The 23,330-nt window shown below is 46.5% G+C and overlaps 3 protein-coding genes across 3 annotated transcripts; 2 read left to right on the top strand and 1 right to left on the bottom strand.

Annotated features, from left to right (window-relative positions):
• The first annotated feature begins 553 nt into the window (after positions 1–553).
• On the top strand, positions 554–6,755 carry SEPTIN1 (septin 1). The gene is made up of 11 exons (XM_066628987.1): positions 554–595; positions 732–822; positions 1,331–1,417; positions 1,511–1,634; positions 2,745–2,879; positions 4,289–4,406; positions 4,573–4,674; positions 4,782–4,881; positions 4,968–5,133; positions 6,122–6,206; positions 6,389–6,755. Exons 1-11 carry the CDS (start codon positions 593–595, stop codon positions 6,467–6,469), a joined length of 1,092 nt encoding a protein of 363 aa, XP_066485084.1. The 5' UTR covers positions 554–592; the 3' UTR covers positions 6,470–6,755.
• A 631-nt stretch (positions 6,756–7,386) lies between these two features.
• Positions 7,387–13,895, bottom strand: DCTPP1 (dCTP pyrophosphatase 1). The gene is made up of 5 exons (XM_066628981.1): positions 13,831–13,895; positions 11,559–11,864; positions 10,509–10,636; positions 10,220–10,330; positions 7,387–8,461 (listed from the first exon to the last, which is right to left on the bottom strand). The coding sequence occupies exons 2-5, from the start codon at positions 11,850–11,852 to the stop codon at positions 8,233–8,235; spliced, it is 762 nt and encodes a 253-aa protein (XP_066485078.1). The 5' UTR covers positions 11,853–11,864; positions 13,831–13,895; the 3' UTR covers positions 7,387–8,232.
• A 6,175-nt stretch (positions 13,896–20,070) lies between these two features.
• Positions 20,071–23,116, top strand: QPRT (quinolinate phosphoribosyltransferase). Its single transcript, XM_066628985.1, has 3 exons — positions 20,071–20,625; positions 22,436–22,567; positions 22,895–23,116. Exons 1-3 carry the CDS (start codon positions 20,074–20,076, stop codon positions 23,114–23,116), a joined length of 906 nt encoding a protein of 301 aa, XP_066485082.1. The 5' UTR covers positions 20,071–20,073.
• Positions 23,117–23,330: the final 214 nt, after the last annotated feature.

Below are 23,330 nucleotides of genomic sequence, written 5' to 3'. Positions count from 1 at the left end.
ATGCATATTCATACAAAAATATTCCAAGACCTCGCTTAAAGTTGTCGATAGGTTCTTGGAAACTGCAACTTTAAGCAAAAAGATGTATAATGAAACCAATTTCATCATGGGCTAATTACATACATAAGCAAGAGTTTCATTCCAACAGCGTATTTCTGGTCACAAAATCATCACCAAACTTCTAAATAAAGACCCCAAACACTTCTAATATGAAACAGTGCAATAAATATGAGTTTTCTGAGCCAGAGAAAACCCACATGGACATGGGGAGAACGTGCAAACTCCACAGAGATGCAGGAGTCAATTTTTTTCCTCCTCAACAACTTATAACAAAATGACTTTAAATGAAACAACTTAAAGTGAAGACTTGTACTTTGGTGACACTTCAGCTTAAGACCAGTGTCACTGATTCTCAGGTGGAAAATAGAGCACAGGAAATGAAAGCTGAGTGGGCCAACCAATGGGCGCTCAGGATGCTGGAAAGGGGTGCAGAGCTGGCTTCCTGTCAATTTACCACTTCCTCTTGTGTCGGCGAGACACAAGGTGCACAGACATCACTGCAGCATCTCCCCAATTCCACCAGAGACCAGCTATGGTAAGAATCATAGCTTTTTGCCTTGCTGCCTTTCCATACCCCCACCTGGGAAAGGAGTCATGGGGATCCCTCAGAATACCTGGGACGGTCCAGACAGAAAGATGTCTCCTAATGTAACCTTTATTGTGTGCCTCAGGATAAAGATTATGTTGGCTTTGCTACCCTACCCAGTCAAGTCCACAGGAAATCTGTGAAGAAGGGGTTTGACTTCACTCTGATGGTGGCAGGTAAAGAACACTGTGCCAATTTCCCCCATCCCAGCAAACTCCTATATCCCTGCTCCTGGCTTATTTCAGCCTGGAAGTTCTTACTCCACTTCTCAAGTAGAAATACTGCCCAGACCATCTGAATTTTTCTTTTCACTTCTTACAGTAATGTTGCACAGAATGAAGAGAGGCTCCTAACTGTAGGGTTCTGAATAGTCTAGTAAAGGATGGTAAATGATGAGTGCTTGCTTTATGGGCAGTTTGTCTGCTTTTAGTGTAAAGCCATCTTGGAAAGTGTTTTGAGTTACACCACCTTTCAAGATGGTATGTAAGGGGTAGCATTCTGGGAGGCCTTGCTCTCAGGCCCTCTGCTGTAACCCACTATGAAATATTTTCCTTCCAAGGCAGGAGGGAGAACCTAGCACCACAGTCTCAGTCTTGTACAAATTGGTCACATGCCCCAGCAGTACCACTTCTAAGAATTCCAGAATCATTTGTTTATATATCCTCCCACTCATTCATTCTACAGGAGAGTCTGGCCTAGGAAAATCCACTCTTGTCAATAGCCTTTTCTTAACAGACCTGTATAAAGATCGGGTGGTTCCAGATGCAGAGGGTGAGTAGGCATTGGTGTGGGACATTGGGAGAGGGGAGAAGCTGGCGAGAAGACCATAGTGCTGACTGTTTTCCCATTTCCTCCACCTCCCAGCCAGGATTCCTCAGACACTGGAACTTGTCAAACATGCTGTGGATATTGAAGAAAGGGGTGTGAAAGTCAAATTGACAGTGATTGATACTCCAGGATTTGGGGATGCAGTGGACAATGCTGAGTGGTAAGAGAACCTGTGCATGTACCTCTGTTTCCTGGGGCAGTGCTGAGTAAGAAGTTACAGCAGGCAAACTAGGATTCTAGGTTTCTCCAGGAAAGAAGGCTGTTCTAATTCAGGAGCCTGGGAGTCCATTCTTTGGAAGGAAAATGAGGACCACATCCCTTGCCAGCTTCTGAAATTTAGAGAGGCAGAGGATTAGAGTGAGCTTACACATGTGTATTCAGCACCCTGTGACATCTATCAATGGCTGGCATAGTGGGAAGAGCCACTGTGGATCATTGTGCACTAGCACAGAGTGTTCATATCCCAGGCTGTCATACACAATGGCAGCAGACCACTTGATCAGCTACAAGTTGAAGTAATATATGCCTGTGTGAAGGCAATCTTCAGGCATTTGCTCCAGGCCTTTCAGTCCAGCCCCTGTCCCTACTACTTGACCCATGATAAAAGCAAGACCAAGGAAACTAGGATGTAGATACAAATATTTGTATTAATTCCAATTACATTCCTAAACACATGCTTTGCCATAATTCAGTGCTTACCAGCCAACTTACATCTTTGGCCCAGTGCAGACATAACCATAATTACTGCTAACCATGGTTTGTTGGTCTAATTCTGGTTAAGAGCCCAGGCACTCAAAGTGAAACCCTGGTATATCTTGCTGAGCTAAATTCTGCATTTGGTAAGCATGTATAGGGAAGCAGGATGCTTTCTATTAGCATAACTGTATCAGTGCTGAAATGTTGGCTAGCACTGAGCACCACCACATTTCTTTCAGCATAGGTTTTCATGAAATGTAAAATATTTTCACATCATTTCACATCCTTTGTTCCAGCAACATCCATGTTCTTTGATTCAGCAACATCCATGACTGGAAATTTTGTTTTCTGAAAAGACGCAACTGTGGACTGAGGGCACAAATACTGCAGAGATTAAGCAGATCTTGGGCTTGTCAGGGACCTACCTGGATGGGATGGGGACAGTCTTGATTTCTATCATGGAAGAAATAAAATGAAATAAAGAAACCACTCTAATTAGTAATTGTGAATTCAACACTGGATGTAGCTGTTCTCATGTACTCACCTTTTCTCCTCCTATCTCTTGTTTTTATAGTTGGAAGCCAATTGCCCATTATATCGACTGTCAGTTTGAGCAGTATTTTCGAGATGAGAGTGGCCTGGACCGTAAGAACATACAGGATGGACGGGTGCACTGCTGTCTCTATGTCCTATCGCCTTTTGGACATGGGTACGTTGTGAAGGTTATGACATGTAATTGTGGGTCATAGCCAGGAACCACAACTCTCCAGCGAAGGGACAATCAGAGCTTAAGTTGGAACCAAAATTTGTTTCCAGCACCCCTTTCAACCTTGGGGATAAGGGAAGTGATAATAAAGAATGCAGTTGAGAACATGCAGAGTACCTTTGCCAATTGACACATTATCTGGATTTGGAGTAGAGTTTCTAGAAGGATTTGAATCCTGGAAGCTGGTTTTTGATCTTACAAAAAAAATTAATTACTGGGCACAGTGTCAGGACTGAGCCAGAGATAGCTATAGAGTTGGGGCTGGGGCCAGGGCCTGTGCTAGAAAGCCAAGCCAAAGGCAAAGACTACAGGCAAAGTCCCAGAAAAAGTGGAAGTCATAAGAACATAAGAACAGCCCCACTGGATCAGGCCATAGGCCCATCTAGTCCAGCTTCCTGTATCTCACAGCGGCCCACCAAATGCCCCAGGGAGCACACCAGATAACAAGAGACCTCATCCTGATGCCCTCCCTTGCATCTGGCATTCTGACATAGCCCATTTCTAAAATCAGGAGGTTGCGCATACACATCATGGCTTGTAGCCCGTAATGGATTTTTCCTCCAGAAACTTGTCCAATCCCCTTTTAAAGGCGTCCAGGCCAGTCGCCATCACCACATCCTGTGGCAAGGAGTTCCACAGACCAACCACACGCTGAGTCATTACAGCCCATCCTGTTAGGGAGAACCAATGAGCATCCTGGGTCGGCCAGGTAGCATTTAGTACCCTTCTCTGCCTAGAGAAGCCTCTAACAATGAACGAGAGGCCACAACCTCAACGACCTGTGTGCCAGAACTTAAAAAAAACCTGTTGATGTCATAAAACCTGTGATTATTGATGACGATCATCCACTTAGATAGTTTGTGAGTACCTGAACCCTTTGACCTGTGCCAAGGTGGGGTCCCTTACATGCCACGCCTCTGCAGATGAGTTAGCCAAGGAAATACCCAGCCAGCGCCCACTGGTGCTGTAAGCCACTGTGAGATGTAGGATGTTGGACTAGATGGGCCTTTGGCCTGATCCAGCAGAGCTGTTCTTATGTTCAATTCACACACCATCCTGTCTCGGATGCCATGTGGCTGGCACTGAAGGGCTAAGGCAATAAGACCTTTCAGCAGTTTTTAGGATGCTGAGATCACAGAAGCTGGGGGAGGTGTTGAAGTGTCCAAAAATAGGAGGGGAAATGGGATTTTCACCACATCCTGCAACTCCCAATAGTCAGGAACAGAACACTTCAGTCTCAATTCCACATAAAGTTGGGTACATAAGCTCAAAGTTGGCACAGACGGGCTGCGAGGCACAACTCCTCACTGCTCTGAAAGAAGTCAAGACTAACACCTCCTCTTCTGCCACAGACTCCGTCCCATAGACATAGCATTCCTCCGGTCTATCCATGACAAAGTCAATATTGTGCCAGTGATTGGAAAGGCTGACTGCTTGACTCCAACAGAAGTGCAGCACAAGAAGAAGAAGGTGAGGCATCTGAAGGAGAACCTCCGATACGGTGGACTGGAACAGATGCACACAGCAGGGAGCTCTCCTGCAGTCATTAATCCTTGTATCCCACTATTGCCCCCATCTCAAGTGCTCAATCTCATGGCTGTTTAAGCTGTAGGCTTTAATCCCCTTCAACCCACAGATCCGGCAGGAGTTAGAAGAAAATGGGATTAATATTTATGAGTTTCCCGACTGCGATTCGGACGAAGATGAAGAGTTCAAAACTCAGGATGCTGAGATGAAGGTGAGAATCAGTCTGGAGACCACTGAGGTCTAAGGGGAGGAGGGTGAGTGGGGTAATTTGGAGGGGAGCCCTAAGGCTTATGAGTCCAATTGGTGTTCTCCCTCTAGCATAGCATCCCTTTTGCTGTAATTGGATCTAGTCAGGTGGTCAGAGAGTTGAAAGATAAAGTGTTCCGGGGGAGGCAATATCCTTGGGGAACAGTAGAAGGTAAGTAGCATTAAAGGTGAAAGTGCTTATGGGGCCCTGTGTCACAGGAAGTGACTGACAGCTTTGTTCACTTTGCCTCCTCCTAGTGGAAAACTCCGCTCACTGCGATTTCCTCAAGCTTAGGAACATGCTGATTCAAACCCACATGCAAGATTTAAAGGATGTGACCCATGAAGTCCACTATGAAAACTACCGCGCACAGTGCATCCAGAGTCTGACCAGGACTGGAGCTCGGGACCGCAGCAGCCGCGCGTAAGCCAGCCCAGGGAGTCCCATGTATCCAAGGGGTGGGGAATTTAGCGCACTGCACTGAGGTGCTTCCTCAGGTAGGGAAGTCACAAAGAGATGGGGGCGAAGAATTTAAGGCAAGGAAACGTATGATCAGGTTCATAAAGCATAACGAGGAGCACGCCACATAGATGCATCCTAAACATGATGGCCATTTTTCCAGTGAATTTGGGGAAGTGATCTGGCAATTGCAGGTTTCAACAGAAAAAGAACCAAATGTATGCGTAAGTGGTGTTCTGTTTCAGGGGAGAGCTGTGAACATGAGCTACTATGAGACTGCAAGGAAGCCTGCTTTGTTTAACCAGTGCCCCAAAGAAGAGACACTCACTCAGAATGTACTGGGGCTTGTAAATTATATTTCCAGGCCAGCTTTGAGTTTTCCTCTCTTGTTGTTTCTGCCTCTGCGCCTCCTTCTTTAATGGCTTATTCCACTTAGTGTGCCAAAGAGGTTATTTTCAGATTGAAAAGAATTCTAACAAAGGGAAAGATTTAGAATCCTTTTGGGGTCTTATTAACAAAAGAAAGATAGCAGTATGCCTGCACAGGAAGATGAGCTGGCAGAGAAAAGAGGGAATACTAGTCATACTTGCTACTCAAAGAATAGGTCTATAATATAACTCCCGCCTTAGCAAAAGTAATAATTAGCATGTATGTAGCTCTTTCAGGTGTTCAGCCATAGATACTATCTTGCTGTAATCCCTACCCTGTATGGTAGGACAGTATGATTATCCCTATAATGTGGGGAGGGGAGGCCTATAGCTGAGAGACTAACTTGCCCTTTTGTAAGTTCTTGGCAGATGTGATATTCCATCTGGGGCCATCCCGGTTTGTAGCATACTCTAAGCCAGAACTCTGCACCATCTATGACCCTATGAAAATTCATTAGAAAATTCATAGGGAGGAGGCTGGACGCCTGGGTTCTTCAATCACAAGCTCTCTATTGCCTCCCTAGAAAACTGTCGCGACAAAGTGCTACCGAGCTGCCACTCCTGCCTCTGACCGACACGGAAAAATTAATTCGTGAGAAAGACGAGGAGGTGAGTTGCTGGTGGGTGAAGGGCCACGTGGTTAAGGTCCTGAGGGAGTGCTCATTGACCACTGAGCAACAGGTCAACCAGCTGCCCCTCCTGCCATCTACGTACAGTCCTGTGCTGGCTGTAGGCAGCTGGCAGTACCGTAGAAGACAGCAGTCTCAGCATCTCTTCCTCTCTTTCCTCAGCTCCGTCGGATGCAGGAAATGCTACAGAAGATGCAGGCACAGATGCTGCAGAGTCAGGGGGAGCAGTCAGACAGCCTCTGAACAGTTCTGGAGTGCTTTCCCATATGCCCAAAGGAACCCTGAGAGGCAGGAACTGTTCAATCACCTTCCACATGGCCAATAACCACAGAGGCCCACTTGTCTTGGAAAATGCAGTGATCGTGTTGGCAGTGCACTGTATTTTGGGAGTGAGGCAGGATCAGCCTAGGAAATTCTCCCACTGAAAAGCCTGCATCTTTTAGATACATTTAGTCCTTTTACTTCCTACTGTTAATCACCCTGATAATGCCATATCATTATGCAAGACTGGTCAATAAAAATAAAGTGTTTTACATGGCTTACAGACTAGATTACAAAGATCTCAAGTTGTTTTTTGTCCATTCACTGTCCGACAGTCTTTCTTGTGCTCTGTATGACATCCACGTACCATCAAATACTCATCTCCTGAGATCAGTGCTGCTGGACCCATCTGTCTATCCCCATCAGTGCTGTTGGACCCATCTGCCTATCTATGTGGATAGATGCTTCTTTACTGATAAAAGATTCTTATAGCAACTGCACCTCTCTATTCAGGTTTATCTGTGCATTTATTCTGTGCTACCCACAGTAAGAGGGGCTGCATTATTATTATTATTAACAGTATTTATATACCGCCTTTCAACTGAAAGATCACAAAGCGGTTTACAGAGAAAAAACAAACTAAATGGCTCAAATAACTAAATGGTTCAAATAACTAAATAATTATTCAAAATCAAATAACTAAATGGCTCAAATAACTACTAAATCAAATAACTAAATAATTATTATAAGAGCTGTTATGAGACCACATGGATAGTTTCAGTACTAGGCAATGGGTAAGTCCTCAGTTATCCCATAATAAACAATCATTATTCTCAAGCAAAGAACCAGAGAAATGCTGAACTGGGAACTCTCAGTTTAATGCTGCAACCAAAAGAGCCAAATGATTGTTGAACAGTTATAAAAGAAAGCAGCCTGAGAAGAGTACAGTATTTGCTTAGGAGTGGAGGGTCAAATAAGACATGATGCATGTTGCAGTTGCAGTGAACTGTCAGTCTGAGCCAAGGAACAACCATTGGGAAAAAGACTTAATTCCTCCACCCATTTTTCTGCACAAAATGCTCCCACCACAAGCTGCATTTCCACTCACAAAGGGCACATAATTTCCTGCATGGATGGAACAATGGTCTGAAAGTACCACAAAGTAGAAAGGGTTAAGCAGCCCCTCCTCCAATTCAAATTGACAGCCCCCCTAAAGCTGCATTTCATTATTAAAAATAAAATATGGGGGAATTGCTAAATGCATCTCCTATGTTAAATTTAGTTTGGCCTTGAAACTGGCCTGATCTCAATGAAAGGGGTACACAAACCCCTTATCAGTTTCACACTTGACAGAACATATAAACTCTCAAAATAAGGTTTGAAGACTCCTCCTATGCTAGTAAGAGGGTCCTTCCTTATCCTTTGCCTTGGAACTTAATAACTTTCTCCTCACCTATCAGTCTCTATAAGCAGGACTTCAAAAAAATGGACAGGGAAGGAAACTATCACCTACCCCCAATCTATTACACATAAGCAGGACGTAGCATCTGGCCTTTGGATCAGAATACTCATGACTTTCCCCACAAAGACTAAAACAAGCCAGAGTCACACTGTGAACCAGCAGTCTGGATGCATCCCAGGTCACAAAAACATCGAGAGCCCCAAGACCTTGTAACTAAATAACAGGAATTTCTAAAAGCCACTGGGAAGTTTCTCTCCCCCTGCTCAAGAGGCAGTGTCCATTATTATTTCTGATACTCTGTGTATTTCTTTGATGACCCATAGACTTGCTTGGCTGGATATTTGAGGCAGTTCTTCTCCATTTTACGAAGGGCAGCAGAGGGAAGATCCACATGGCATTTGTCTGCTAGCGCCACCAGGTATATGAGGACATCGCTGAGCTCATCAGAAAGGGCTTCACGCTCTGACGCTGTCCAGCCAGGGAGACCTTCAGGGACTTCCTCCCGCCACTGGCTAAAGATAACATAGGAAAATGCTGCATGAGAGGTCTAGCCATGAGTTAGGGACAAGCCAGGAACAGCTGGAAAGGCAATCTTTGAATTCCAAGAATGAGATGCAGTGGTTCATCTCGGCCTGGAGACTGTATGCTCTGGAAGCTGCCTCTAATCTTAGCTTAGGCCTTCCCATACTAGGACATACAAGTCCATCTTCTACAGGGTGGCTTCTACATCTAGCTCAGTCTTTGGTCTACATGGACCGGCGGTAGTTCTCTGGGATTCCATGCAGCAGCCCATCCCAGCTCTACCTGAAGTTGCTGCCAGGGACTGAACCTAGGACCTTCTGCACACAATACATGTGCTGTGCAAGGCCTGGCTGCCTCCTGTCAAGTCCCTGTCAGCTCCCCTTTCACATTAGTGTGCCAGTTCTATACTGTGAAACTTCGCTAGCACAGTATCCAGTGTGGGAACAGGTGTTTAAAGGCAGGCTTATAACAAGCACGGAAGGAGCAGCTGGGAAAGAAATGGGCCCTTGCTTCTCTGTTCACTACAAAGAAGCCTGGCTATGCAAATCTGCTCATACAATTTACTATTGCTGGCACTGTAATTGCCTTTTGCCATTAAAGCTCAGGTATTTGGGTACCAGAGTTGAAACACGTACAAAGTGTGAATCAGATATTTGTCGCAAATGGAAGTCCTGCGTATCTTCAGCTATTTAACTCAAACGTGCCTATGTTCATCTTCATGTACCGGGTAAAGAAATGTTCCATTGCACTGGTTACTGACCACAAATATTTAGTTTCCTCTAGGGGATGTGGCATCTTCTTAACTAAAATTTGCTGGGTGGAGAATTACGAGCTAGAAAATGTGCAGTAATGCACAAAAGAACCATCGGTGACTGTTTTTATTATTTTATCTAGACTCAGTTCCTGCAATACTTATCAGTCTTCCTTTATCCTACTTCACACTACTAATACCTGTTCTTCATTCTGCCGCTGAGTTCAGCTTTCTTGCCCATAAATATGACCACATTTCTCCTCTTCATTTCAGTTTGCATTGTCTTCATTTACTGCGTTCATTTCAACATTCTACTTCTTACTTTTAACCACTTTATTGGTCCCATTTTATCTTCCTTCATTAAAATGTATATATAGACTCCTCCTGGAATGCTTCGTTCTTAGTTGGATCCAAGATTAAATCTAATGTCTATCTATTTTCTTTAAAAGTATCTTATCTTTGGAATTAGGGTCTCAAGATATTCATAAGATTGAATACCTCCCTCCCTTTAAAAAGCACTATGCAGTATCTGAAGTCTCAGGCCTTCTCAAATTTGCTGAGATTAGTTTACAGGACAATACCATGTCGAGTTACTCCCAGGATGTCCAATTGGACTTATTTTCAGGTAAGTATGCACAGGACTGCAATCTCAGCCTCAGTTGCTTTCCTGTCCCTTCTCTTTTCTTCCTTCTCCTCACATGTCTGTTTATTCAGATTGCAAATATGTAGGCAAGGTTTGCCTTTGTTAATTCTGTGCTATATGCTACACAATGCCTTTTTAAAGGGACTTAAGCAGTTTCTGCCCAACGTTGCATATTTGCAACAGGGACCAAATGTGTACACCTGTGGGCTGGCCAAAAATGGATTAAGAAATAACGAAGATGATGATGATGTACTACAATGGAAACTTACAATGTTTCAAAAGCAATTTAGGCTTTCCTTTCCTCCCAAGTTGTACCCTCACATCCCAAACTTTTGCTCCATCATCAGTACTCACAAGAGCTCTGCCAGCTCCCCCACCTCTCCGACAAGAGCAAGAAGCAGATTCCGAGGCTGGTGGTACTTTCCCCAGCCCCGCTCAGCTGCAAATGCACACTGAAGATTTCGGCTGTGGGAAACAGAAGGAGAAATGAAGATCACAGCAGGAATTGCAGGGTAGCAGGGGTGTGGGTCTTTGTGTATGAATCCAGACAGAGATAAAAATTAAGACAGCAGAATAAACTGAAGACAGATGTAATCGTAGGGACTATGGGTTGGAAAGGGAAGTGAGGGAAAGAGGATCTCACATGTCTTCCAAGGTGGGCTCAGTGCTGAAATGAAAAGTCTCCTCCATGTTTCTGTGCTCGCTTCCCATCGTCACCTCATCTGGTTGTCCCTCTATTGTCTTTGATGCACTGGCCAAAGAATTCAATGCCTGGTGAAAAAAAAGAAATAGCATAAAAAGAACCTTTATGTCAGTCAAGGAACAAGGAAATTTCTCTGCTTATTTTCTGTTGCCAGTTCTAAATGAGATATCAATTTGTCAGGTGCTGAGGACTGAACTGCTGAAATGCAAGTCAGGCTCTGGTTCCCAGCACCTTTGTGCTGCTGGTCAGAGAAGGAAAGCTCAGGCAGTTCAAGCTGGGTCTGTCACAGCAGTCCAGAATCCCAATTCTGGTAGGCAAAAGCAATTAGCCAGTCCCATACCACTACCTGCTTTAAGGATCCCAGGGCAAAGTTTGCCCTCATCTAGTGCACAAACAGAAGCATGCAAACACATACATTTTCTCCTGTACAACTGCTGCCCCTGCTGCAATCCACAAGGGTCAAAAGGAATTCCTGCCCTCTCTAACCCCACTCTGAGCACTATGCACTAGGCCTTGGTTGCTGACAAAGGAGAAAGAGTGCATGTTTGTTTGGCTTCAATGCACCACACAGGTGGGAGGGTGGCTGCACACACACTCAAGTACTAGACAAAGTTTTCTGACAAATCCAAGACTGCTATGAGGAGATGGAACCCAAGGATCAGAAGAAACCCAATCAGTCTTGGTCTACAGGTGCTGAAAATGAGGTGGTAAAATGGACCATGCAACTTCAGACTGTAGCTCACAGGTTTCCTGTTAACACTCCTCCACATGAAACCATTCCTGTAAACAGAAGCCTAGCATATCAGGGAAAACAGAATGAGCATCTCTCAGAACTTGGCCTTTGGTTTTCTGTTTCTGTGTTTTACTGTTCGTCCAATAACAACATTACTATCTCATTCTGCCGCGTGTGGTAGGCCTCATATAACAACCTTATACACACACACACACACACACACACACACTTCACTCCACTCCACTCACAGGACATACCCCATCTGTTAGCAGTTTTATCCTGGTGGTTGAGGACCCAGAAGACTTTGGAACATTAAGCCCAGCATCAGTGAGAGACATGGAAGCACCTGGGGGCACGCTCTTTTTATGCTTGGTGGTGGCCATGTGCTGCTGAAGCTCAGAGTTGCGTGCCAGTATCTCACACTCACAGAACCGGCAAGCTGCCTTGCCCTCGTCTCCTGCGACAGGCCGAAGCCAGTCCTTCAAATCCTTCTGCTCCTCCCAGTCTTTACAATATGTGTCCCCATATTTGTCCTCCTTTGTCAATGACATGTTTGGCAAGGCCTGCAAGAGATGGTGAAGACATTCATTTAATAAAGCAAGGAATTGAGAAGCCACTTCAGCAAAGAGTCAGAATGCCTTTCCGCAAGATCACAATTCCTATGCAGAAGCCGCTCTCATGTGGGAAACAGCTTGACTCTGACACCTACTTTGTCATGTACAATAAAGGTACATGTGCCTATGTTACCACATGTACACACAGCAGGACTACACTGTGGCTTCTCTACTGATCACACACAGATAAATGTAGATACATCATGTGTGACAAAAAATACAGTTTGCAATTTTCCTACCATAGAGTCATTTCAACTTGCATAAGAAATATTTTCTTTTGTCAGTCCTAACTCACCCAACACTCAATTTGACTGGATGTCCCCTGCTTCTGGTGTTGTGTGGGAAAAAACATCCCTCTATCCATCCCCTATATAATTTTGTATGTCTCAATCAAGTCCCCCTTCAGGTACCTCTTTTCTAGACTGAAGAGCCCCAAACACTGTAGCCTTTCCTCGTATGGGAAGGTGCTCCAGCCCAGTAATCATTTTGGTCACTCTCTTCTGAACCTTCTCCATTTCCACTATATCCTTTTTGAGATGTGGTGACCAGAACTGGACAGAATACTCCAGGTGTGATCTTACCATCGATTCAAACAATGACAATATAACACTGGCTGTTTTATTCCTAATATGAAAAACGTATTCTCAATATTAACAACTTATTGTTGCTACTTCTGCAGGGATTGTTGCTACTTCTGCTTCCCTGTGGAAGCCTTTTTGAAACCCCCATAATCTCATCTTTCCAGACCCTCCCTGGCAACAGACTCAGGCTGCAATCCTATCCATACTTAACATAAGAAGAACCCCACTGGATCAGGTCAAAGGCTCATCTAGTCCAATTTCCTGTATCTTACAGAGGCCCACCAAATGCCCCAGGGAGCACACAAGACAACAGACACAACCTGCGTCCTGGTGCCCTCCCCTGCATCTGGCAATCAGAGGCAGCCTGCCTCTAAAACCCAGAGCTTGCACATTCCTACTATGACTTGTAACCAATAATGAACTTTACTTCCAGAAATTTGTCCAATTCCCTCTTAAAGGCATCCAGGCCAGATGCCATCACTACTTCCTGTGGCAAAGAGTTCCACAGACTAATTACACGCTGGGTAAAGAAATATTTTCTTCTGTCTGTCCTAATTCTCCCAACACGCAACTTTAGTGGATGTCCCCTGGTTCTGGTGTTATGTGAGAGGGAAAAGAGCGTCTCTCTATCCACTCTGTCCATCCCCTGCATAATTTTGTATGTCTCAATCATGTCCCCCCTGAGATGCATCTTTTCTAGGCTGAAGAGGCCCAAACGCTGTTGCCTTTCCTCATAGGGAAGATGCCCCAGCCCAGTAATCATTTCGGTTGCTCTCTTTTGCACCTTTTTCATCTCAGCTATATCCTTTTTGAGATGTGGTGACCAGAACTGGACACAATACTCCAGATGTGGCCTTACCATAAATTTGTACAATGGCATTACAATATTAGCTGTCTTATTCTCAGTGCCTTTCCTAATGATCCCAAGCATGGAATTAGCCCTCCTCACTGCTGCCACACACTGGATCGACACTTTCATTGAGCTGTGCACAAGGAGCCCAAGAATTCTCTCCTGATCTGTCTCAGACAGCTCGGAACCCATTAGCCTATATGTAAAGTTTTTGTTCTTTGCCCCAATGTGCACTTACCTGGGAGTAAGTCCCACTAACTACAATGGGACATACTTCTGAGTAGACATGCATAGGATTGGGCTCTCAGCCCCCACCCCAGCCACATCACAGGCACCCTCCTCATCCAACCCAGCCTGCCCCCTTGAAGACGCCTTTAAACCTGCAGGGAAGGGGAAGCCCCACATGTGCCACTGGATGGCTAAAGGTGGCTGCCACCTCCTTCTCCACCAGCTAGCGGTGCATAGAAACATCAGTGCAGCGCACCTGGCTAACAGCTCCTTGTGCGCCCAGCAGAGCCTCTTCCTGCAAACCACGCGCCTTTTCCCGGGTTCTACACAGGGGTCCTGCCCAGGCCACTGACTGCTGGCACATGGGACGGCTCTCATTGGACAGCAGGGCTGCGACAAGCCGCGCGCGGTCCAATCAGAGGAGGCAGGTGAAACCAGGAGGGAGGCTTGGAGCTGCCTCCCATCACTCCAAAAGCAGGAGAGCGGAAGGCGGAGCCCATCTGAGTCCACTTTGTGACAGGCACTGAGACCGGCCAATCAGGATCATGAGAACGCAAAGTGCTGAGTCAGCTGCTGAAGTGGCAACAGAGTTTTGTAGGTCTGAGCAGCTTGTTGCAACTCTGGTTTTCCCTGGAGTGAAGTTGGGGTCGGAGCATTTTTTTCTTTGCGTTTTTTCCATGGCACCCCCTGTGCTATGTGCAGAGTGTTTGAAAATGGTGTTCTTTATTTTACTCAGATATAAGCCCATTGCGTTCAGTAAGACAAAAGTGCAATCCTATGTACCCTTTCCTGGGAGTAGGCCCCACTTAACTCAGTGGAACTTGCTTCTGAGTAGACATGAATGGGATTGGGCTGTCAAGCTGCAATCCTATCTTGCTCACTGGAAAAAAGCACCCCTAGCCATGTGATAACTGGGGTTCCCTCCCCCCTCTCTTTTAACTTACCTTACTTGTCTCCATGACTTCAACCTCAGCCTTATAAGTACAGTATAAACGTGAGAGTCAGAAGTTTTCTTGGCATGCAGATGTGTGGTGGGGAAAATGTGACCTTAATTTTTTGCATCCCAGGTTTCTATCAGCATCGGCAACATGCACACACTCTGACAGTCATCATTGATAGAACCCAGGTTTCTATCAGAGCATCACTCACTCACTCAGAGCCCAATCCTATCCAACTTTCCAGCACCAGTGGAGCTGCAATGCAGTCCCAAGGTAAGGCAACAAATACCTAGAGGAGGCCTCCGTGACTGCCTCCCCAACACAGGGCCCAATCCTATCCAATTTTCCAACACCGGTGCAACTTTGCCAATGGGGCATGCACTGCATCTTGTGGAGGGGCAGCAGTCACGGAGGCCTCCTTGAGGTATGGGAACATTTGTTCCCTTACCTTGGGGCTGCATTGCGGCTGCACCAGTGCTGGAAAGTTGGATAAGATTGGGCCCACAGGCAGCAGTGCATACCCCATTGGTACAGCAGCACCAGCACTGGAAAATTGGATAGGATTGGGCCCTCACTTACTCAGGGCCCAATCCTATCCAACTTTCCAGCACTGATGCAGCCACAATGCTGCCCTGAGGTGAGGGAACAAATGTTCCCTTACCTTGAGGAGGCCTCCATGACTGCCTCCCTACTGTAGGATGCAGCACATGCCCCATGCACAACTGCTGGAAAGTTGGATAGGATTGATCACTCACTCAGGGCACAATCCTAACCCCTTATGTCAGTGCTTTCCAGCACTGGCATAGCAGTGCCAATGGGACATGTGCTGCATCCTACAGTTTGGTGTCACTCATGGAGGCCTCCTCAAGGTAAGGGAATGTTTACTCTCTTACCTCAAAGCTGCATTGCCTTTATGTCAGAGCTGGAAAGCACTGACATAAAGGGATACGATTGCACACTCACTCACTCACTAACAGTCATCATGGATAGAACCAATTAAACAGGTGGACAAAGACCATAAGCAACCAAAGATGACTTGCTAGGCAAGCCAAGTAACTGACCTGCAGGAGGCAATGCAGCAGAATTGTCACATAAGTTAGCAACAAAGATGTGTCAGGCATCATGGGACACTCAGCATGGGGGGGAGGAGCCAGGACACAGAAGACTGCACTTAGTTCAGTTTGTCTGAGAACTATGCCCTTCTGGTAGGAGGAGCTACCTGTCACCATGATGACCAAGGGAACCTCATCAGGTTGAACAACAACCATGTGAGGGCATCTGGGAGCAGTCACTGCCACCCATCCGTGTCTCCAATAGAGGCTTGCTAATAGTGTTTGGTTAAACACATCACATTTCCTCCTTCTCCCCCACCCCACCTTGTAGGCAGCAGTTGATGATGGAGGAAAAGCAGCAGGAAATACTGAACATAATGATTCTATCACATTGCACATGTACCTTAGCTAGACAATACAAGGAAGATGGGCCACTGGACAGGGGTAGGTAGCCTCACAGCCCCGCAGATAGAGTTACCTGGTTTCCAGCATCCCAAAGCCTGAGATTCAAGAAGTGGGGCCTGGTGATGTCATGAGGCAGGGCCTGGTGGTTCCTGTAAAGCATAGTTAGGCCTCAGATTGCTTAACTGCACTGTTTCAGATTTGGTCCTTGCCTGCTGTTGAACTTTGTGGGGTGAACTTCCTAGGGATAGGATTGCCAAGCATTAAGTGTTTTACTGGCCCGCGCAGTGTTTTAGCTTCAGGATTGGAATCAGATGCTTTGTTAAATTAACCAGCTATATTGAATAGGTGAGTGTGTGCGAATCTTGGAAATGTTTTTCTGGTGACCATACGGTAATCTGTTAGGCCAGTGGTTCCCAAACTTTTTTCAACTGGTGTCTCTCTTGACCTACTGGGCCATTGGCCACAGCTGCCTATTAGGGCTACAATCCTATACACCAGTGGTTCTCAAACTCTCTGGGAGAGTTTGAGAGCCAGTAAGTCTTTTCGGGGCTCAGGGGGCTGCAGGGGCTTGGGTGTACTTACCCAAGCCTCCTGCAGCCTCCCTGGGGAGCAGGGAGCCCCGCAGCAGGGAAAGTGGATGCGGAGCTATTGCGCCCTGCCCTCGCTAAAGCGCTTGCTTCCCCCCCCCCCACGATGTCCCTGCCCCTTAAGGGCACTGCTATACACTGTATAGAGTAGGGAGTTTTTCACAAGGATTCTTTGGCTCCCCTGGGTGGTTTCCATGCTTTGGGAGCCACTGTGTTAGGTTCTTACCGCCATTGACCCCGACCCCCCCCCCAACCTTCCCAAACTCAGCAGGTTTTGGTCCATGGCTCACCGAAACTAGCCAGGCTTCACCCCTGGCCAACCCTTTACTGTCTCCACAGATCAGGCATTTAAAAAATCACAAATTGGTACCTTTTCCTTATTCTCTCAGGAACATGGTTAGAACTGTACTATGGCAACCCTACCCCAAGCATAGGGGTAAGTCCCTCTGAATTCAATGAGTCTTATTCTGAAGTAAGTGCACATAGGATTGCAGATTAGTAACCTGATCCAGTGTGCTCAGAAGACCCCACTGAATTCAGTGGGGCAACCTCTCAAGAAAATGTGCACAGACCTTCATCCTTAGCAGCAGTAGGACCCAGACACCCCAGCAAGAGTGGTGATACAACTGCTGAGTCCTCATTTCTTGATCAGTACACTACTCTGGGATCTGCTTTCCCATTTACTCAGGCAGGTTTGTCTGCCTTGTTGTATCCATTCTGTGCCTTTTGGAATCAATTCAACTGAACTGAAATTGAGATGGAGCTCTGTTTCAGGTGAGGGGTGTGTGTGACTATTTACACAAGAAAAAGCCAGAGTCCAAAGTGCCAAAAACTCTTCCAGCACTAAGCCCACCCCTCACTCTTCAGTCTCCCACCCCTTAGGAATGCAGGAAATTCATCTTGTGTAACCAGTTGAACAAGAGAAAAGTTGCAAAGAGACATTTAGGAGCCTGGATCTTCTGGTAAGCAACAGCTATTGCCTCTTTTAATTACCTACCTCTGAGTGGAGTAGCAGAACATGAGTACGTGGGGGCAGGAGTTGTAGCGTAGGCTAAAAATTAGGAAGCACTAAAGACTGTTTGGTTTCATTTTTAGTTGCTGTGAACAAACTGTGGAGTTGTGGCTGATGTTCAATTTGGGAGGATTTTGGAGAGAGTTACCTTGTTTAATTTATTATATTTTTGAGGCTACAGTCTTGTGCATGTTCCTCTTTGAGCAGAATGGGACATTTCTGAGTATACATGTACAATATAAGATTGCGCGGATAGAGTTAAAATTATGGTGCAACACCATAATTGCTGCCCCCCAACTCTAACCCTAGCAAGTAGTCAAACTTGAATAAATTATAAAATAAATAAAATAAATAGTGATGTTTTTTCTCTTGGGATTTATTTAATGGAATTTATTTATTTATTTCTAGCACCGGTGCAGCTGCAGTGCAGCCCCAAGGCAAGGGAACAAACATTCCCTTAACTTGTGGAGGCCTCCATAACTGCCCTCCCACCATAGGATGCAGCCCTCACCCCATTGGCATGGCTACATTGGGGCTGGAAAGTTGGATAGGATTTGGCCCAAAGTCAGCAAATCAGATAACGCTAGATTTTCACCTCTGGCCTGCAGGACAAGGCAAGAGGTTTGCTTTGGCAGTTAATGTTTCATTTTCTCTCACAATCACAAATGTATGGGCAGCTGATGTTGGACAGGAGATTGGAGGTGTCCTTTAGGGCGCAATCCTAACCAGCTTTCCAGCACTCACATAGCTATGCCAATGTGGTGTGCACTGCATCCTGCAGTGGGGAGGCAGTCAAGGGGGTATCCTCAAGGTAAGGACATGCTTGTTACTGTTGTGAGAACAGGGGCTGCTCGGTGGCCCGAGCAAAAAGGACTTAGCCCAGTGTGAGGGAAGAAATAAACAAAAATACCAGTGCTGGGTTTTAAAATCTTATATTGCAATATAAGGACGCAAGTTGGCATGTGCCTAAAAAGCTTGCGTGCCAACCATCTCTTTCACCAGCTTTCTATACGTTCAAAAGGTCCATGCAGCACATTCTTAACATGTTGTTTGTACATAGTTGCTTATTACTAGTAAATATATCATTCACTATTTTACTTCCTTCCAGGAGGAGGGATTATAGGTTATCTCTTGTCTTTTCCTTGGTAGACTAATAATATCTCCATATCTCTGTTACCTGGGGTCCTTCTGAGGTGTCCCAGGAAGGATACCTAAAATCAGTCGATGCCCCCACTTAACTGTTTGATAGACTTAGCATGTTCCTTCTTGCAGCCCCTTATATTCTTGCAACACAAAGCTCTTCCCTAAATTTTCCCTTGTCTACTCGCTGTTTGTGTTTGCTGCTGAAGCAGAAGGAGTCATTTCTTAATTTACTTATTTACCCTTCTCTGGAAGACAAGGGATCAAGGGATTATCCTGCTTCCCAGCCCTTTGCCTTTTTGGTAGTTTCAGCACATACTTAAAAGTTCATGATGGGGTCTCTACAATGTCTAATGACAGAATACATTTCATTCCATTTGTTTTATAATATACTCTCACTTCATTACCTTACCTTGGGGGCTGCATCGCGGCTAAGTCAGTGCTGGAAAGTTGGTTAGGATTGCGCCCTTAGGAGGTACTCCCTTATAGGATTTTGGGTGGAATCACTTATAAAACAAACTGCTTATAAGACAGGAATTTCAGGCAGCTGGGTAGAAGAAAACATCAATGTAATACAGTACCTTTATTGGGACTAACTGGTATTCAGAGACATACAGCTGCTGAATCTGCGGCACAGTACAGTATAGCCGTCATGATTAGAGATAAGTTGCATTACTCATTCCTACCATTAGGTGGCTCCATTGTCAGGCCCAAAAAAGTAGACCTAGAACAGTGTTTCTCAACCAGTGGTACAGCCAGTGGTACTTTAGGTGCTATCTGGTGATACTGGCAGGACTCCTGGACACCTACCGCCCAGCAGCGAGACCGGGAATGTGATGCAACCAACAGCGGTAGGAGGCTCGGCTTGATGGGCAGAACTCCAAAGCATGCTTTTCTGCACTTGAAAAAGCCCTCCCAGCCACCCCGAGCCTCTTACTGGTGTTTGTTGCATCGCATCTGGCCTTCCAACCCAGAAGTAACCGGTGATGATTTCACTGCCAGTTACTTCTGGTGGTACTTCAAATAGGTGGACCATGTGAAGTGGTACGGTGGAGGGCAAACCTTGAGAAACACTGACCTAGAACAAAGTGGCCCACCTCACAGGAGGGACAAATCATGCAGGTAATCAGATTTTTTTTTAAGTTCTAACCCCTGTAGTGGGATCTTTTCCCCTCTCAGGAAGAGACTGCTCTGGACAGTGAAATCCAGTTAATAACAACTGTACTGATACCAGACACCCTGACCAGAAAATTATATGTTGCCCCTGGATGGGCAGATTGAAAGAATTCTTCTTTTCCTTAACGTCCTTGGAACTGTGTCTGGTCTCTTTGCTAGTGTCTCAATGGTTTCTCCTCCCTAGTCTTCATGGCTTCCCAACCACATCTGGCGCATCTTCTCCCTGCTGCCCATTTACGTCAACTGGCTGTTGATTGGCTGAAAGAAGACGCTCCCAGCTTTGACTATGGTGGCTACAGTGTGGGTGATCGGCAAGAATGTGCGGTGCTCCTTTGCAAGTCCCCAGGAATCTTGGCAGGCTTCCCTTTCTTTGAGGCTGTCTTTGCCGAAGTGGGCTGCTCAGTGGGGTGGCTTCAGTCAGAGGGGACGTGGGTCGAACCAATTACCCGAGTGGCCGAAGTCCGTGGGCAAGCCAAAGGCCTCCTGCTGGGAGAGCGGGTGGCCCTGAACTGTGTGGGGCGATGCAGCGGTGTTGCCACAGCAGCAGCCAAGGTATGTCGGGCAGTGCAAGAAGCGGGATGGCACGGAGAGGTGGCTGGGACCAGGAAGACCACACCTGGATTTCGTTTGCCTGAGAAATATGCCCTCCTTGTGGGAGGAGCTGCCTGCCACCGTTATGACCTGGGAAGCCTCATTATGTTGAAGGACAACCATGTGTGGGCATCTGGGAGCATCACACAGGTGTGTGTCTATCCACTCTCTCTTTCCCCCTCCATAAAGTTGCAGCACGTCCTTACCAGGGGCCATCCAGTGAAGCAGACAGGCAGTGGGTTCAGGACAGAAAGTACTTCTTCACACAGCACTTAGTTCATCTATGGAAATTGGTTAGCTTAGTTGACTTTAAGAGGGGCTTGGCTATTAGTTGTGATGGCTTTGTGTCACTCCCAGCAAAAAAACAGCATACATCAGTGAATAGCAGTTCCTAGGGAGCATTGGTGGAACAGGGGTTCCCCTTTTGCTCCTGCTTGTGGGTTTCCCAGAGGTCAGTCACTGATGCTGGTCAAGATAGGCCTCTGACCTGATCCAGCAGGTCTATCCTTCTGGTTGCCTGCTGGCCCATATAGCAGATATGTTATCTGAGGGTTGGCCTCAGTGGTTAACCTGAAGGGGGCAATGGGTGCAAAAGCCCTGGGTGCCAGGTTTAGGGGGTGGTACCATGCCACCATCCACTCCCCCAGTAGCACCCCTCCAGCACTCAGTCAGCATGCCGTTATCACTGCTGATCTGAGGGTAGCCTCTGAGGGCTTTCCCCCAGAGGCGTTCTGAGGGCTGGGGAAGCTGCCCGCTACCTCCATGGCCCTCAGAAGGCTTTGTAAGGCCTCCTGGAGGCCGAAAATGCTGGCTTTTGACTAAAAACCAGAAGTGACGGCACACGGCTTTCTCGGCCTTCAAAATGCCTCTGGGGGGAAGGCAGTGGGTAGGATGTGCAGCACCTCCAAGTGTGGGGACTGCGTCCCGGGAGTGTGCCTTGGACGAGGCAGTGACCGAGAAGGCCACTGATTGGCCTTGCCAAGAAGCTGTCTGAAATGATTGCAGGAACATTGGGCACTCTTGGAGGTGTGGCAATTGAATGAACCCCCACTCTTCTGTCCACCATCCTCTCTAGCCTGCCACTCCACTGGGGGCTGCAATCCTCCTCTGACCTGCTGAGTGTTATGGCAGTAGCGGCCTCTTCTCCCTCTGAGAGAAAGAAGCTGCCATGGTTCTGAGTCTCTTCTCCCTGCCCACCCAGTGCTTATGAAGCATGAAGTAGGCTGGGAGTAGCAATCAGGAATCCAACCCCTTCCCCTTACCAAGAGTGAAGTGCACATCCTTTCTGCTCCATGCCACTTTTGTTTCCAGTGAACAGGAGTGGCACATGCTGGTTGCTACTTCAGTGATCTTATTGCATTGATGATGGAATGTGGCCTATAGAAGTACCAGGTGAATCTCTACAGACGTATTAATAAGAAATGCCATAACGTGCCCATCCTCTTTATGGGACTCTTCACAAAACTACCTGTGTCCTAGGTCAAGTGAATATTACAGCTGTCAAAAAGTCCTGGGCTGGGTGATGGCTCTGTGAGCAGCACTGCAGGTGAAACGTCTCCCACAAAGGAGCCTGTCAGGCAATAGCACAAGACTATCAGCCTGCGATATGCCCTTCCTAGGAAAATCAGCTCTCTCAGGCTGCAATCCTGGGAGCAAGCCCCATTGAACACAATGGAATGTACTTCCACATGAATTTGCATAGGATTGTGCTGTGTGGCAACAAATGATTGTAAACACTGGTGTTGGTGTGTGCTGGTGATGTGTGTATTTTAAGCATGGATCACGCAGGCACACACATGGACACTCACAGAGATTACCACCTGGCTTCACCTCACCTTTTCTGCTGCTCATTTGACTCCACCTAGGGCATCAGAATAGCATCCCTGCCTGCTGAGGGGTAAGCTTAGAGGTCCCCTTCCCTGCACCACATGTAATCTTCACTCCTGTTCTCCACCTTCAGGCTGTCCGCAATGCCCGGCGTGTCGGAGGCTTTGCCTTGAAAATAGAAGTTGAGTGTCGCTCGTTGGAAGAAGCTCTGGAGGCTGCGGAATGTGGGTCTGATATCATCCTGTTGGACAATTTTGCTCCTGAGGTATGTGGTTGGACCAAGGTGGAAAAAGAGGAAGACTGGCTGTGTCCCAGCTCATTTTCCTTTGGATGTGCATATGTCTACCTTCGGTCTCTGCTTTATGACCCCACATGCCAGTGGTTCTGCTTAAGTGATTGAAAACCTTGCCCATGTGCGAGCCACATTATACAGACGGCTCTGCATGTAGTTTGGACCCCACACTAATTCACACCTTGACAGCAACCTCACCACAAGGGCAGCATAAGAATTAGTCCTGTGTCATGAAAGTGTGCCTGGGTTGACTGAATCTCGAATCCTGTTAATAAGTTGTTTCCTGTCCTTTTCTTATAGGACCTGCATCCCACAGCCACCACACTGAAAACCTCCTTCCCCAACATGATGGTTGAAGCCAGCGGGGGAATTACTGAAGATAACGTTGCCCAATTTGTGGGGCCCAATATCGATGTGGTCTCCCTCGGTTGCCTCACACAGTCGGCCAGAGTGGTCGATTTCTCCCTCAAGGTCTGCCGGGATTCAGCCACCAAGCCTTCTGTGCGGAATTTTGTCTTCTGAGTCCTGAGGATGGAGAAACCGGGGGGGGGGGAGGTTTGATAACACAAGCCTTCAAAATTGGGGGTCAGAAAAGTTTTTCCAAAACTTTATGGTGGTTTGATATAATTTGGGGTGCTGATTCCAAAAATGGCATCCGTTTTCCCTGTCATGTCTAGTTTTGGAGATATAGTATAGCCTCATTAGTGAATGGTTCAAGCAGCTTCCTCATGAGGAA

Source organism: Tiliqua scincoides, chromosome 5 (assembly GCF_035046505.1).
Source record: "Tiliqua scincoides isolate rTilSci1 chromosome 5, rTilSci1.hap2, whole genome shotgun sequence".
Taxonomy (NCBI): domain Eukaryota; kingdom Metazoa; phylum Chordata; class Lepidosauria; order Squamata; family Scincidae; genus Tiliqua; species Tiliqua scincoides.
This window is presented reverse-complemented; position numbering and strand designations above follow the sequence as displayed.